At 39.5% G+C, this 14,157-nt stretch overlaps 1 protein-coding gene and 1 non-coding gene across 3 annotated transcripts; both read left to right on the top strand.

The window, feature by feature from the left end:
• Positions 1–3,684: 3,684 nt before the first annotated feature.
• SLC25A3 (solute carrier family 25 member 3) lies at positions 3,685–9,967 on the top strand. Of its 2 annotated transcripts, none has more exons than XM_005905536.3 (8): positions 3,685–3,835; positions 4,070–4,230; positions 5,834–5,955; positions 7,202–7,381; positions 8,139–8,320; positions 8,797–8,969; positions 9,435–9,545; positions 9,626–9,967. In XM_005905536.3, the coding sequence occupies exons 2-8, from the start codon at positions 4,074–4,076 to the stop codon at positions 9,784–9,786; spliced, it is 1,086 nt and encodes a 361-aa protein (XP_005905598.1). In that variant the 5' UTR covers positions 3,685–3,835; positions 4,070–4,073; the 3' UTR covers positions 9,787–9,967. The 2 variants fall into 2 exon arrangements, with proteins under 2 accessions (XP_005905598.1, XP_005905596.1); XM_005905534.3 differs by lacking the exon at positions 5,834–5,955 and adding an exon at positions 5,553–5,677.
• Positions 8,478–8,725, top strand: LOC138988054 (small nucleolar RNA SNORA53). The gene has a single exon (XR_011464398.1). It is a non-coding gene; the product is annotated as a small nucleolar RNA SNORA53 (small nucleolar RNA).
• Positions 9,968–14,157: the final 4,190 nt, after the last annotated feature.

Raw genomic sequence — 14,157 nt, 5'->3', positions numbered from 1 at the left:
TAAGCATGTTTGGTTGGATGTGTAGTAGTTAACTAGAAGTTAACTAAGTAGTTAACCAATGATCCCCACCTCTCTTTCCACATCATTATCATCTGCGTGACCAATAAAATACAGAAGTGATGCTGTGTCGCTTCTGAGATTAGATATAAAGGACACTGTAGCATCTGTTGCTCTTTCCTTTTTGAATTACTCACTCTGGGAAAGCCATGTCATGAGCAGTGTTATGGAGAGGGCCCTGTGATGAGGAACTGAAGTGTCCTGCCAGCAGTCAAGTTTGTGGTCTTGGAAGCAGATCCTCCAGCCCCGATCAAGTCTTCAGAGACCACAGTCCCAGTCAAAAGCTTGCCTACAACCCCATGACAGTCCTTGAGTCAGGCCACATGGGTAAGCCATATCCAGATTCCTGGCCCTCAGAAAACACGAGCTGATAGTGTTTGTTGTTTTATGTCCCTAAATTTTGAGGAAATTTGATAAGTAGCAATAACTAAAATAAAAGGGAAGGAATATAATGGTAGACCAAGCCAAGTTAATTGATATGAGTACAGTAAAGACCGTGTCCCATTGCATTGTTTTAGCTCAACCTGCTGAGAGTGTCTCTAAATGGTTTGGCTGAAATTTTAATCCAATGGTGGCCTATATGAAATGAAATTAAAATGCCGTGGTATACTACAGGAAGGCATGGACGAAGACTCTCTCCTTGACCAAACTTTAGTTACGCTACTCTGAGCCCTTTTTCCACTAAGCCCATCCTTGGGCATAATCATAAGGAGCCCAAATGTAGCAAGAATTCTGCAAATCATTCACTTCTACAAACTGTTTCACTGAGAACTATGAGAACAGACATTTCTTTTGCTTAAGCCATGCAGTCTGAGGTACCTTGTTATGATAGCCTCTAGCAAACTAATACAGCAGATTTTGAATTAGTGATGAGTAATTAGAAAACCAAACAAATGTCAAAAGTGACAATTATTACCTCTGGAGGATAATAAGTCATTCAATATTGGAAATATACCATTCACCATGGTGAAGTTCCAATCATTCAATATTGGAAATATAATTATACCATTCACCATGGCTTACTATAAGTAATAGTCATAAAAATGTGAACACTATTGATCTCACCAAAATTATTATTGAACTCTAGTCAAAGGATGGGAAATAGACAAGAATGAAGCCTCTGATATCTGCTTTTGAAAGGTTTGTCCAGTTTTTTTCTTAGGATGCTAATAGTGAATAATTTTCTAGTATTGTAATGTTAATTTTCTATAAAAATCTTGCATGCTTATATAGGAATGGAGTTTTAGTCAATATTGCTACCATTAGTATACATGACTTAGCTTAATTTTTCAAGTCCATTTAATCAAACAAAAATGAAAGAAAAAAAAAAAGATATTATCTCACTGAGTTTTCACAAACTCTTCAAGGTATCACTCCTGTCCAGGACCAGTTACACAATCTGCAAGACCCAGTGCAAAATGAAAAACACAGGGTCTCTTGTTCATTAACAATTTCAAAACGGTGACAAGAGAAATTAAACCAAGCATCAGTTCAGTTCAGTTCAGTCACTCAGTCGTGTCCGACTCTCTGCGACCCTATGAATTGCAGCACACCAGGCCTCCCTGTCCATCACCAACTCCTGGAGTTCACTCAAACTCATGTCCATCAAGTCGGTGATGCCATCCAGCCATCTCATCCTCTGTCGTCCCCTTTTCCTCCTGCCCCCAATTCCTCCCAGCATCAGAATCTTTTCCAATGAGTCAACTCTTCGCATGAGGTGGCCAAAGTACTGGAGTTTCAGCTTTAGTATTATTCCTTCCAAAGGACACCCAGGGCTGATCTCTTGAGAAACCTATATGCAGGTCAGGAAGCAACAGTTAGAACTGGACATGGAACAAGAGACTGGTTCCAAATAGGAAAAGGAGTACGTCAAGGCTGTATATTGTCACCCCACTTATTTAACTTCTATGCAGAGTACATCATGAGAAACGCTGCGCTGGAAGAAGCACAAGCTGGAATCAAGATTACTGGGAGAAATATCAATAACCTCAGATATGCAGATGACACCACCCTTATGGCAGAAAGTGAAGAGAAACTAAAGAGCATCTTGATGAAAGTGAAAGAGGAGAATGAAAAAGTTGGCTTAAAGCTCAACATTCAGAAAACGAAGATCATGGCATCTGGTCCCATCACTTCATGGCAAATAGATGGGGAAACAGTGGAAACAATGGCTGACTTTATTTTTCTGGGCTCCAAAATCACTGCAGATGGTGACTGCAGCCATGAAATTAAAAGACGCTTACTCCTTGGAAGGAAAGTTATGACCAACCTAGATAGCATATTGAAAAGCAGAGACATTACTTTGCCAACAAAGGTCCGTCTAGTCAAGGCTATGGTTTTTCCTGTGGTCATGTATGGATGTGAGAGTTGGACTGTGAAGAAAGCTGAGTGCTGAAGAATTAATGCTTTTGAACTGTGGTGTTGGAGAAGACTCTTGAGAGTCCCTTGGACTGCAAGGAGATCCAACCAGTCCATTCTGAAGGAGATCAGCCCTGGGATTTCTTTGGAAGGAATGATGCTAAAGCTGAAACTCCAGTACTTTGGCCACCTCATGTGAAGAGTTGACTCATTGGAAAAGACTCTGATGGTGGGAGGGATTGGGGGCAGGAGGAAAAGGGGACGACAGAGGATGAGATGGCTGGAGGGCATCACTGACTCGATGGACATGAGTCTCAGTGAACTCCAGGAGTTGGTGATGGACAGGGAGGCCTGGCGGGCTGAGATTCATGGGGTTGCAAAGAGTCGGACACGACTGAGTGACTGAACTCAACTGAAAGAAGATTTTATAAATTTATTAGACATAAAAAATCTGCCGCCAATCACTTTCACTCTAGTTCACCCTTGAACTCCCACTTGTTAAAAATAATTTATTTAATGCTATCATGTGTGTGCTTGCGTGCTACGTCGCTTCACTCCATTTGGACTCTTTGTAACTCTACGGACTATAGACTAGGAGGCTCCTCTATCCATGGGATTCTCCAGGAAAGAATACTGGAGTGGGTTGCCATGCCCTCCTCCAGGGCATGTTTTAAGATCATCCCTACCCAGGGATAGAACCTGAGTCTCTTATGTCTCCTTCATTGGCAAGCATTTACCACTTGCCACCTGGGAAGCCCCAATGCTGTTATACGTTATATAAACTATTGAGATGAAGCAGCAAGCAGTCTTAAGAATTCTTATTACACGTTTCCTTTTAAAATACTCTCCTAAAGTCTGATGGGAGATGAAGAAAGTCTATGTGTAATGTCAATGGATGCAACTTAAAAACAAACAAAAAAAAGTACCGTAATGGCAGAAGTTGTGACACAAAATACTGTAGTGACATTCTAACACCGAAATAATATATCATCACGTATCCGCATTTTTTTTTAAGTGACTACTATTTTGGGACTCATTTAAATGAAAAGAACGGCAGCCGGGATTCTAAGAGAGACGTTTGAAGGTGAAGGGACAAAAAGAGAAGGTCACAAACCCGGTCCCACACAGCTCAAACACCCTGCCCGGAATGCGCGCAAGCGCAGAATGAATCCTCCTGCGCAAAGGCCGGGCCGGAAGGGCTGGGGCGAGTGGGGCGGGGATAGGGTTGCTAGGAGAACGCGATGACGTTAAGGCCTCGGCGTTCCTCTCCGCCAATGGGTGCTATCTGCCGGTAGTGACGCGCTGTGTGCGTCGCGCTGACGACGCGCGAAGGGCACAGATCTAAAGGCCCGGAGGACATTCGGCCTCTGTGAGCTGCAGCCTTTCTGAGAGACCGGTTGTGTGTTCGCCATCTTAGGGAGTGAGTGTGGTTTGGCCTTCCCCCGCTGTGGGTGCAGGGAGCGGAGCCCGGGAGGGGTGCTCCTTTGGCTGTAGGCCCGGTGGACTTCCTCCTTTTGGGAGGCCGCTGTGACCTCCTCAAGGGCGCGGAGACTGGAAGAGGCCAGGCCCGTGTAGGGGTTCCCAGAGTGCAGGTGACTTTGGCGGGCCTTCCAGCCCTCTTGGCCTTTCCTCTTACCATCGCTTCCTCTTCTAGGAAGATGTACTCGTCCGTGGTGCACCTAGCGCGGGCGAACCCCTTCAACGCGCCTCACCTGCAGTTGGTGCACGATGGTCTCGCGGGGCCCCGCAGCGACCCCGCCGGGCCCCCGGGCCCACCCCGCCGCTCTCGCAACCTGGCAGCCGCCGCTGTAGAAGGTGAGGTCAGACCCTGTCCCTATACGGTCGGGAGGTACACTCGTGGCCCCCTCGGCTTTCGTGGCCTGGCCCGGCCTGGAGGACAGGGAAGGACGCGTCCAGCCCTTCAGGACGGCGCCCAGTTGCTTTGTCCGAGGATGTCAGCCCGTTCCGTCCTTACCCGGGTGTCGGATCCTTGGCCCTTCATCAAGGACGTGGAAGGGCCTAGGCTCTGTTCCCTCCGTGACCTCCACGTCCTCGATAGCCTAAAGACATAGAGGCCGTGGCTAGCTCCTTCTCTTCTCCGCCGTGAGCCCTCTCGGTCAGCTGACTAAGTATTGGGTAAAGCCTTCTTCCTAACTTCTGGCCGGAGTAGTTCTAACTGTATTACCTGTTCTTTGATTTTGCTTTAATTTTCTTAAAAGTACTTCCTCCCTTAGTTGTTCCTTTATTCCCTCCCTTGGGTGTTCCCGGGGTCTAATACTAGTTGACACAAGCTATGTGAGGTAACTGAGACATTTTTAATGCTCCTGATCTGTAGCCCCAGCGAGACCATAGAAAGGAGATAGTAGTTAATAGGAATACTTTCCATCGTCTTTTTCGGTTTTCTTGATGTTTAGACACAAATTTATTTTAATCCTTTGTGTTTTAAATCCCAGTGGAGTGTATATACAGAGAAACGTGAAAACCAAATTGCAGGAAGAGTACTGAAAGTATTACCTACCTTGCATTTGTAAACTATAAAGATTTTAAAAAATCATGTATGCCTTTCTGTTCTGTTCTTTCTTTAGTGTGGGTAAAAAACCTTTACATGATCAATCGGTCCTTCAATTTAGAAAGTTAAATCTGTGGTCATTTGTGTAGTAAATGTATTTAACTGGAGAAATTTGCTTATCTAGTTTTTCACTATAGGAATCCATAAGTGGAAATAGTATTGGTTAGTGTTTGGGGTAAGAGGTTTGCAAGCTTTTACATGATTTGAGTTTGATTTGTACTTCAGAAATGTGTTCTTATCAGCCATTAATAATCTGAAGTTTGGTTTTAATTGGAAGAGCTGTTAGTGATGTAGAAAACTATCTTTAAAGTTAATATGGCATAATGAGAGAGGGATAGTATCTCACAGATAAGAACCTTCATAATCTTTAAACAATTGTTTTGATTTTGGCAGTGGATTTTGTGTTCACACCAGGTGGAAAACTATTTTTGTTTACTTGTAAACCATGGCCAGAGCTGTTAAGTTGTGATTGTACTTTTTCACAAGGAAATGTAGTTTCTCTTGCATTTCCATGGCCTTAGTCATCTCTGAAGAAATACTTATTTGATTTTTTTTTTCAATCAAACAGAGCAGTATAGCTGTGACTATGGATCTGGCAGATTCTTTATCCTTTGTGGACTTGGAGGAATTATTAGCTGTGGCACAACACATACAGCATTGGTTCCTCTAGATCTGGTTAAATGCAGGATGCAGGTTTGTTTTTGCATGTTGGACTAAATAAAACATTGTTGAAGCATGGCTGTTATCTACTAACAAGCTGTGTGGAAACCTAACTGTCCAGGAGGTAAGTTGATAACCAGTAACATGAGTATTATATTAAAATGCATGGTGTGTCTTGTCTTATTACAGAGTACAGTTGTGAATATGGCTCCGCGAAGTTTTATGCACTGTGTGGCTTTGGTGGGGTCTTAAGTTGTGGTCTGACACACACTGCTGTTGTTCCTCTGGACTTAGTGAAATGCCGTATGCAGGTTTGTATTGAGATGACAACACTGAACATCTCTTTTGTGTATGACTTAATTCCAAATAATATTAAAGGACTTCACAAGTGAGAAGAATTTGAAGACATTACAACTGCCAGAAGTTTTAGTAGGAAACCAAACTCAAATTTCTTTTACTCAGTAAGATTTTTACTTTAGTGTTTTAAATCCAAGAAATACCTCTTTTAAGGTAAAGCTATGTGTTTTTTTTTTTTCTTTTTTGCTGCTGGGCTTAATTCTGCCTAGAGTTCTTAAAGGCCTGCTGATTTTTAATGCTCCAAATAGCATTTTATAAGCAATTACGTCCAAATAGCATTTTATAAGCAGTTACGTGTCAGAGCAGGTTGTCATTCTTTGTGCACTGTATGATGTGACTTCATATCTCTTGTTTATTGATAAGATCAAGGCAGAGAACACTGTAGATTTAAAAAAAAAAGACAGTGTTTGAGTATTTAGAATTTGTGGGCAAAGCTTCTTGCATACTTACGTAAAAGATTTTCTTTTACAATTAAAATGTCTTAATTAGGATTATTGAAACAAAAATAATCAAACATCAAAAATTTATTTGTCCCAAACAGGATTAGAAGTCTACTTACCTAAAAGAGAAAGGAAGGTGAAATATTAGCAGGGAGAGGAAGGTGATGTATGTATATCAGCCCCTATAGTACTGGCAGAAATAGATAAGATGTTTACCTCTGTTAGTTAATCGAGTGAATATTAAGTATCCCTTTGCTAGAGTGTTTTATGCATGTCTCAAAGTGAACTTAAGTCAAAAGAGAATTATGTTGATGTACCTTTTTAATTTGTATTTAATTTGATTGTCAAGTTCACAAAACTATAATTAATGAACTAGCATATTTCAGGGATGTAGACATGATAGATTTTATAAAGTAGCTTTAACAGTAATTTTTAAGTGGTTAGAAGAGTTGGGTGGTGGAAAAATCTCTTAAAGTCAGTTTTATTATGTATTTTTATATGAATTTTATTCTCTTAATAACCTACTAAGACTTAAGTCTCACTGAAAGAAAGCTAGACTTTAATGTACAAAAAGTTACATTTACAAAGATAATTATAGACATTAAGTGGATAACATGGAGTGAACTTGTATTTACCTAACTTTGTATACTTACTAGAGATTATATAAAAACCAAAAGAAAAAACTAATAACAAAATTATCTATGAGAAGTATTATTCCTTTGGTACATTTTAACTTTTTTTCTTCTCGTTTTATGTACAGGTGGACCCACAAAAGTACAAGAGCATATTTAATGGATTTTCAGTTACACTCAAAGAGGATGGTTTTCGTGGTTTGGCCAAAGGATGGGCTCCGACTTTCATTGGCTACTCCCTGCAGGGACTCTGCAAGTTTGGCTTTTATGAAGTCTTCAAAGTTTTGTACAGCAACATGCTTGGAGAGGTATGTAATTTAACTTTGAAATGGAAAGTCCTAAGCTTTTAACTTAAAGGGTACGACCAAAAAGCATCTTCTTTGTTTGATCCACTTTATTTTAGAGCTGAGGAAATAGTCTCAGAAAGAGTGAACGTGTTTCAAATCATAAGGCTATTTTAATAGAGACAGGATAAGATAAACTGCATTTTGTTAGATTTCAGTGCTTGTTTTTTATGCTGTGCTGCTTTCCAAGGAAGTTGGATTTGAGTTTAAAAATATTCAGTGTACTATGGTTGATGTTCAGTTCAGTTGCTCAGTGGTGTCCAACTCTTTGCCACCCCACGGACGCCAGGCTTCCCTGTCCATCACCAACTCCTGGAGCTTGCTCAAACTCATGTCCATCGAGTTGGTGATGCCATCCAACCATCTCATCCTCTATCGTCGCTTTCTCCTCCTATCTTCAATCTTTCCCAGCATCAGGGTCTTTTCAAATTAGTCAGTTCTTTGCATCAGGTGGCCAAAGTATTGAAGTTTCAGCTTCAGCATTAGTCCTTCCAATGAACATTCAGGATTGATTTCCCTTAGGATGGACTGGTTGGATCTCCTTGGTGTCCAAAGTAAACACTAAATACTGAGAAGTATTCAGTGTTTTGTGTTATCTGTGGACTGTGTGATAGAGAAACACTTAAAATACCTGAAATTTAGCCATTTTCCAGAACTGTCTCTTACTGAGAAGAGCCCATGCAACAGCAATTCATGTTCCTCCTTGTGTTTCTTCATTTAGGAGAATGCCTATCTGTGGCGCACATCACTGTATTTGGCTGCCTCTGCCAGTGCTGAATTCTTTGCTGACATTGCTCTGGCTCCTATGGAAGCTGCTAAGGTTCGAATTCAAACCCAGCCAGGTTATGCTAACACTCTGAGGGATGCAGCTCCCAAAATGTATAAGGAAGAAGGCTTAAAGGCGTAAGTAAACATTTGCCTAAATATGTAGTATAAAATACTCATTTGAGAAAACTGTATTTGTTAGCACATTAACTCTCAACTTGGGGGTTGGAAAGTACCCTTGTTAGAATTCCTGTCATCTGTGTTCACTGTTAACACTTGGCATATGGTCAGGCCACACATGCTTCCTTAGATCCACCTTTGTGGATGCCCGTCTTGAGCTGAGTTCTACTTGTAAACTTCTGGTTTCTTGTAGTTCCAGTCAAAGAAACATCCAGCAACTTTTTTGGTTGTATAGTCAAAGGTGCTTGAGTCATTGGCATGTAAGATAAATATACCTGCATGTTAGTCTTAGGTTCTGATAGAAATGACATGCAATTATGCTGCCATTTTTTACTATCAGGACTCGACTGGTGTGCGGACACTTCTGTTAGTAATGAAGAACTCTGCTAGATGAATATGTGCAACTGAGTGAAATAAGTCTTCTGATTTCCTAGGTTCTACAAGGGGGTTGCTCCTCTCTGGATGAGGCAGATACCATACACCATGATGAAGTTTGCCTGCTTTGAACGTACTGTTGAAGCATTGTACAAGTTTGTGGTTCCCAAGCCCCGAAGTGAATGTTCAAAGCCAGAGCAGCTGGTTGTCACATTTGTGGCAGGTTACATAGGTATGAACTACTTAGAACATGTTTGTGAAATTAAGAACAAAGAATCATTTCCATTCTTGACTTCTTTTGTGAGGGAAAAATATTCCAAAGAAGTTTTACCTTTCCATTGCATTTGATATACTCATAAATACTTGCTAATTAGTTCCTAAAATAATTGTTTTGTGGTTTGCATGTCATAATTAAACTTGGGAGTGTATTGACTTCACTGCTATACCTTTTTTTGTTAGTTTTTCCAAGAACAAATTTTTAATACAAGAGAAAGTGTTGGTTAAAATCTGAATATAACTTGCGGGATGGTTCTGTTTTACATAGGGTAGACTGCTTTATAATTAATTTGTCAGTCTCACTCTAAAATACGGTTTTTTAAAAAAAATTTTACTACTCATGGAAAGGTTGTCGGCTATCGTGTGAAAAAAGTTTTTTTAATTGACTCCATAATGGGTCATTTGTCTTGACTTTTTCCAGCTGGAGTCTTCTGTGCCATTGTTTCTCACCCTGCTGATTCCGTGGTGTCTGTGTTGAATAAAGAGAAGGGTAGCAGTGCCTCTGAGGTCCTGAAGAGGCTTGGATTTAGAGGTAAGATTTGTTTCCTCCCCTCTAAAGAAAGAGTAACACTTGGGAGTATATTTTTCACTTACATTTCATATTTTATCCAGGTGTATGGAAGGGACTCTTTGCCCGTATCATCATGATCGGCACTCTGACTGCACTACAGTGGTTTATCTATGACTCTGTGAAGGTCTACTTCAGGCTCCCTCGCCCTCCTCCACCTGAGATGCCAGAATCTCTGAAGAAAAAGCTTGGGTACACTCAATAGATAAATGAAAGCAAATATGGACTGAATCTGCGTGTTGATCAGTGTTTGAGGAAAATGCAGAAGGAACTTTTATATATTTGACAGTGTAGGAAGTTGTCTATTCCTAATATAATTACTGTAGTACTCTTGTCAAAAGCAAGAGTTTCAAACTTAATGTGGAAATAAACCCAACTGTACATGATTTGTCTGTGATTTGATAATTATTTTTAAAGCTAAAGAATTAATTCTAAGGTGGAAAGAATTATACATACATTAAAACCTCAAGGAAAATAATTTACTGTTGGTTGAATACTGTGATCCCTATTTGTAAGTTGTTATATGTCTCAAGTTTGGTCACTCGAGAGAGTTCTTACATTTTTAAGAACCATGCCCTAAATTTGTAAAAACTTAATTTAACTGTTAAATGTGAATATGGATAAATATTCATTTATAGTTATATTTTGACCAACACATTTCAGTATATAATCAAATTTTTGCAACACTTAGTATACTTTTAAAAATCCTAATCCATTTACTAATTCTTATTTATTTGTAAAATAATTTAATCTAAATTAGGCTAATTCTTAGAATGATAGTCTTTAAAACACCAAAGCTATTGACAGCTAGAAAGTATTTCAAGTAACTTAATAGTCCTTGCACAAATCTGACTTTCTGAGTTACAGAAAGTTTACCTTAAACTCTTTTCAGTTAGTTTTTCACAAAGGTACTTACTTGACAACTGGAGTGGGTGAATGCTCTTGAGAAAGCAGCACTTTATATATTCATGCATGTGATACTTGATTAAAACCCAAACTGATTTTTCTAAAAACTACTAAGTTTCCCCTTGTATTTGGCTAGGAATTGTTTTCAAGTCTGATTACATTTTACCTTGAGGCCTTTGGGTATAATAATCTGAATTTGCAGCCCCTGTGTAAATTATGCAGATAGGACCTCAGGAAAAAACTTCTAAGCAGTCTAAACAGCAAGAGAAGTGTTCTCACTACAAACCCATGTAATAAGGATCAGTGAACTAAGTTTAGAAAACAAGTGTATCTTCCTGCGTGTTAAGCTTCTATATATTATCATCACCAGGTTTAGTTTAAGGTTCCGGTCTTTGTTTTACCTGTGTTGCAGAGGAAGGGGAAGGGTTATGCTTATAAATTTGGACCAAACTGTCAAAAGGTAGAGCTGCAGTCTGAGCTCGAGCAATGATGGCTGTGACAGTTGGTGTCACCAGTGTGCATCAGTTACTGTTGTGTGATGAATCATCTGAAATATATTGGCAAAAGACAATATGATCTCAAGCTTTTTGTGGGTCAGCAATTCTGGAGCTTCTGTTGGACCTTTCTGCTTCTGGGTTTCTCCTGAAGTTAAGTGAGATGGTAGCTCTGGGGTCCTCTCCAAAGGGTTTTTGACATCCAGGCTAGGAGAGATTCTTTGAATATCTCCCTATTAGTGGCTGAGCCTTTCCTTGAAAGGCAGCTGGACTTATTTCAGGACTCTGAAGCTGGGTCTTTTTTAGGACTTAGCCTTGCAAGTGATCACTTTGGTCAGCAGGTACCTGGTCAAGGTGATCACTATACTCTTGATCACCTGAAGTCATAGAAGGTCAAATCCCAGCTTCAAAGAAAAGGAACACTGACTCCACCTCTTTCTAGGAAGAGGATCAGTTACATTGTAAGAGCCTGTGGGATTGGATATGTATGAATATTATGTGTGTGTGTGTGTGTGTGTGTGTGTGTGTGTGTGTGGCCAGTCAAAGGTGGACTGTGGATTTAGGGTGTGTGGTTCAGCCAAACTTCATCATGAGATGGATTTCCACTGCCAGCCTTGTGGGATTCAAGTTTTTATTTTCAAGAGAGGCAATAGGTTTTATTTGTGGATATTGACATAAAGTGTGCTGTGTTCAAGCTGTCAAGAATTACTTGCTATTTATAGTTCAGAGATACTTCAGAGCTATTACTAAGGTAAAACCATTTCATCAAAATTCAATTAAAATGACCACTTAAAATATGAATTTCCACTTTATATTTTAAAGTTGAATTCATGCTGAAAATACTCTAATAAGGAAATTTTAATAACATTGTTTTCTCACATTTAGTTTTAATAAAACTTCAGTTCCACAAAGTAGAACCCAGTGGAATGAGTATATATGATTACTAGTTTAATTGGATTATAAGAAAGTCTGATTTTTGCTGAATTACACTTGTGGCTCAGCTGGTAAAGAATCTGCCTGCAATGCAGGAGACCTGGGTTCCATCCCTGGGTTGGGAAGATCCCCTGGAGAAGGGAAAGGCCACCCACTCCAGTATTCTGGCCTGGAAAATTCCATGGACTATGTGGTCCATGGGGTCTCAAAGAGTCGGACATGACTGAGTGACTTTGGCTTTCAGTGATACATACAATGAAATTGAAGTTACAGTTTAACCAAATCTGTATCTTGTGAAAGATGCATGAACTGTTTTGATGCCATTTGGGGAGTGTCCACAATATTCATGGCAGTCTTCCTGCTAAATTAAGAGTTATATGTTGTTTCTTTAGTATAAATTATATAATCTTCAATGTTATATGCCAACTTGGATGGGAAGGGGTTGGGAGGAGAATGGATACATGTATATATATGGCTGAGTTCCTTTGCTGTTCACCTGAAACTACCACAACATTGTTAATCTGCTATACCCCAATACAAAATAAAAAGTTTAAAGTTAAATTATGTAATTTTTTACACAATATTTTTATTATTTGTAAGATAATTCACAAAATAATTGTTAAAAATCCCAGATACAACATGGATAAGAAACTGATTTCAAGCTTTGATGAATCTAGTGCCTCTCCTGATATATCAAACGAGATACCTTAATAACTAGCTACTCCTAAACTGAGCGACTGAACTGAAACAGCTCTTACCTCAGGTATTACCTGTTGAATCATTTTCTCTTTTGCATGGCAGCCTTGACGTCACATCCTCAGAAGTTATAGGAGATGTTGATCTCACCATTGATATGATTCTTATATCTTTGGTGACTTGAATTTCCTAGAAAGCAACTAAGGTTTTCATGAGTGGTTTTTACATACTCTTAAAGTGCCATGCATGCAACAGTCAGGTTGGCTATACTGAAGGGCTTCCCAGGTGGCCCTAGTGGTAAAGAACCAGCCTGCCAATGCAGGAGACATGCATGAGTTCAACCTCTAGGTTGGGAAGATCCCCTGGAGAAGGAAATGACAACCCACTCCAGTATTCTTGTCTGGGAAATTCCATGGACAAAGGAACCTGGCTGGTTACAGTCCTTGGGGTCACAAAACAGTTGGACACAACTTAGCGACTAAACAAACAGAATGGAGTTGGCAGGAAGTGGAGAGAACTAAGAGGGAGATTAAATAAGAGATGCAAACTTCCAGTTACAAAGTGACTCATGGGTATGAAATGTAGGGTGGGGAATATAGTTAATAAAAATGTAATCTATTTGTATGGTGACGGAAGGAACTAGACTTACGATGAGCATTTTGAAATATATAGAAAAATCAAATCACTATGTTGTGGACCTGGAACGTATGTAGTGTTGCAGTTTAATTCTACTTCAAAAACAAAGTCAGAGATCAGATTTGTTGGTATTGGTGGGGTGGGGGGTAGGAAGAGGAGATTGGATTGAGGTATTCAAATGGTACACACTTATATTAGGGATATAATGTACATGATAAATATAATTAACATTGGTGTATGTTATATATGAAAGTTAAAGAGTAAATCCTGAGTACTCAGCACAAGGAAAAACATTTATTTTTCTATTTAATTTTATGTTTACATGAGGTAAATTAGGTTTACTAAAAAGTGGTAATCACTTCATGATGTAAGTCAAATCATTATGCTGTACACCTTAAACATATAGTACTATATGTTGAATATATCAGTAAAACTGGAAGAAAAAAACCCATAAACATCTTTGTGAGGTAATTAACTGTATACATGTAGATACTGTTTATGCTAGGCATTTGAAACTGAAGCTAATGTTTGTGGGTGATTTTTGTTAAGATTATTATATTGTACTTTTTTTCTTTGGCTGTGCCATGGGGCTTTGGAATCTTAGTTTCCTGACCAGGAATTGAATCCAGCCCTTGGAAGTGAGAGTATGGGGTCCTAACTATTGGACCACCAGGGAATTCCCTGTATTGTACTGGTTTTTTTTCCCACAACTTCATGGAGGAATAACTGATATACAATAAACTGCACATATTTATTAAAGAGTACAATTTGATGAGTTTGACACAAGTATATACCTATGAAACCATCATTGCAATCAAGATATTGTAGTAAATATCCTTCACCCCTCAATTTGCTTTTCTAAAAAGCTGTATTTCTCAGGCAACCACTGATTTATTTTCCGCCCCTATAGA

This window comes from Bos mutus, chromosome 5 (genome assembly GCF_027580195.1).
Source record: "Bos mutus isolate GX-2022 chromosome 5, NWIPB_WYAK_1.1, whole genome shotgun sequence".
NCBI lineage: Eukaryota > Metazoa > Chordata > Mammalia > Artiodactyla > Bovidae > Bos > Bos mutus.
This window is presented reverse-complemented; position numbering and strand designations above follow the sequence as displayed.

What these genes read in the sequence shown, in the direction of transcription:
- SLC25A3 (XM_005905534.3), top strand. Translation starts at nt 4,074, where the DNA reads ATGTACTCGTCCGTGGTGCACCTAGCGCGGGCGAACCCCTTCAACGCG. An exon ending in AAGGAAGAAGGCTTAAAGGC is followed by an intron (nt 8,321 to 8,796) that starts GTAAGTAAACAT and finishes CTGATTTCCTAG; the next exon opens with GTTCTACAAGGGGGTTGCTC. An exon ending in GAAGAGGCTTGGATTTAGAG is followed by an intron (nt 9,546 to 9,625) that starts GTAAGATTTGTT and finishes TATTTTATCCAG; the next exon opens with GTGTATGGAAGGGACTCTTT.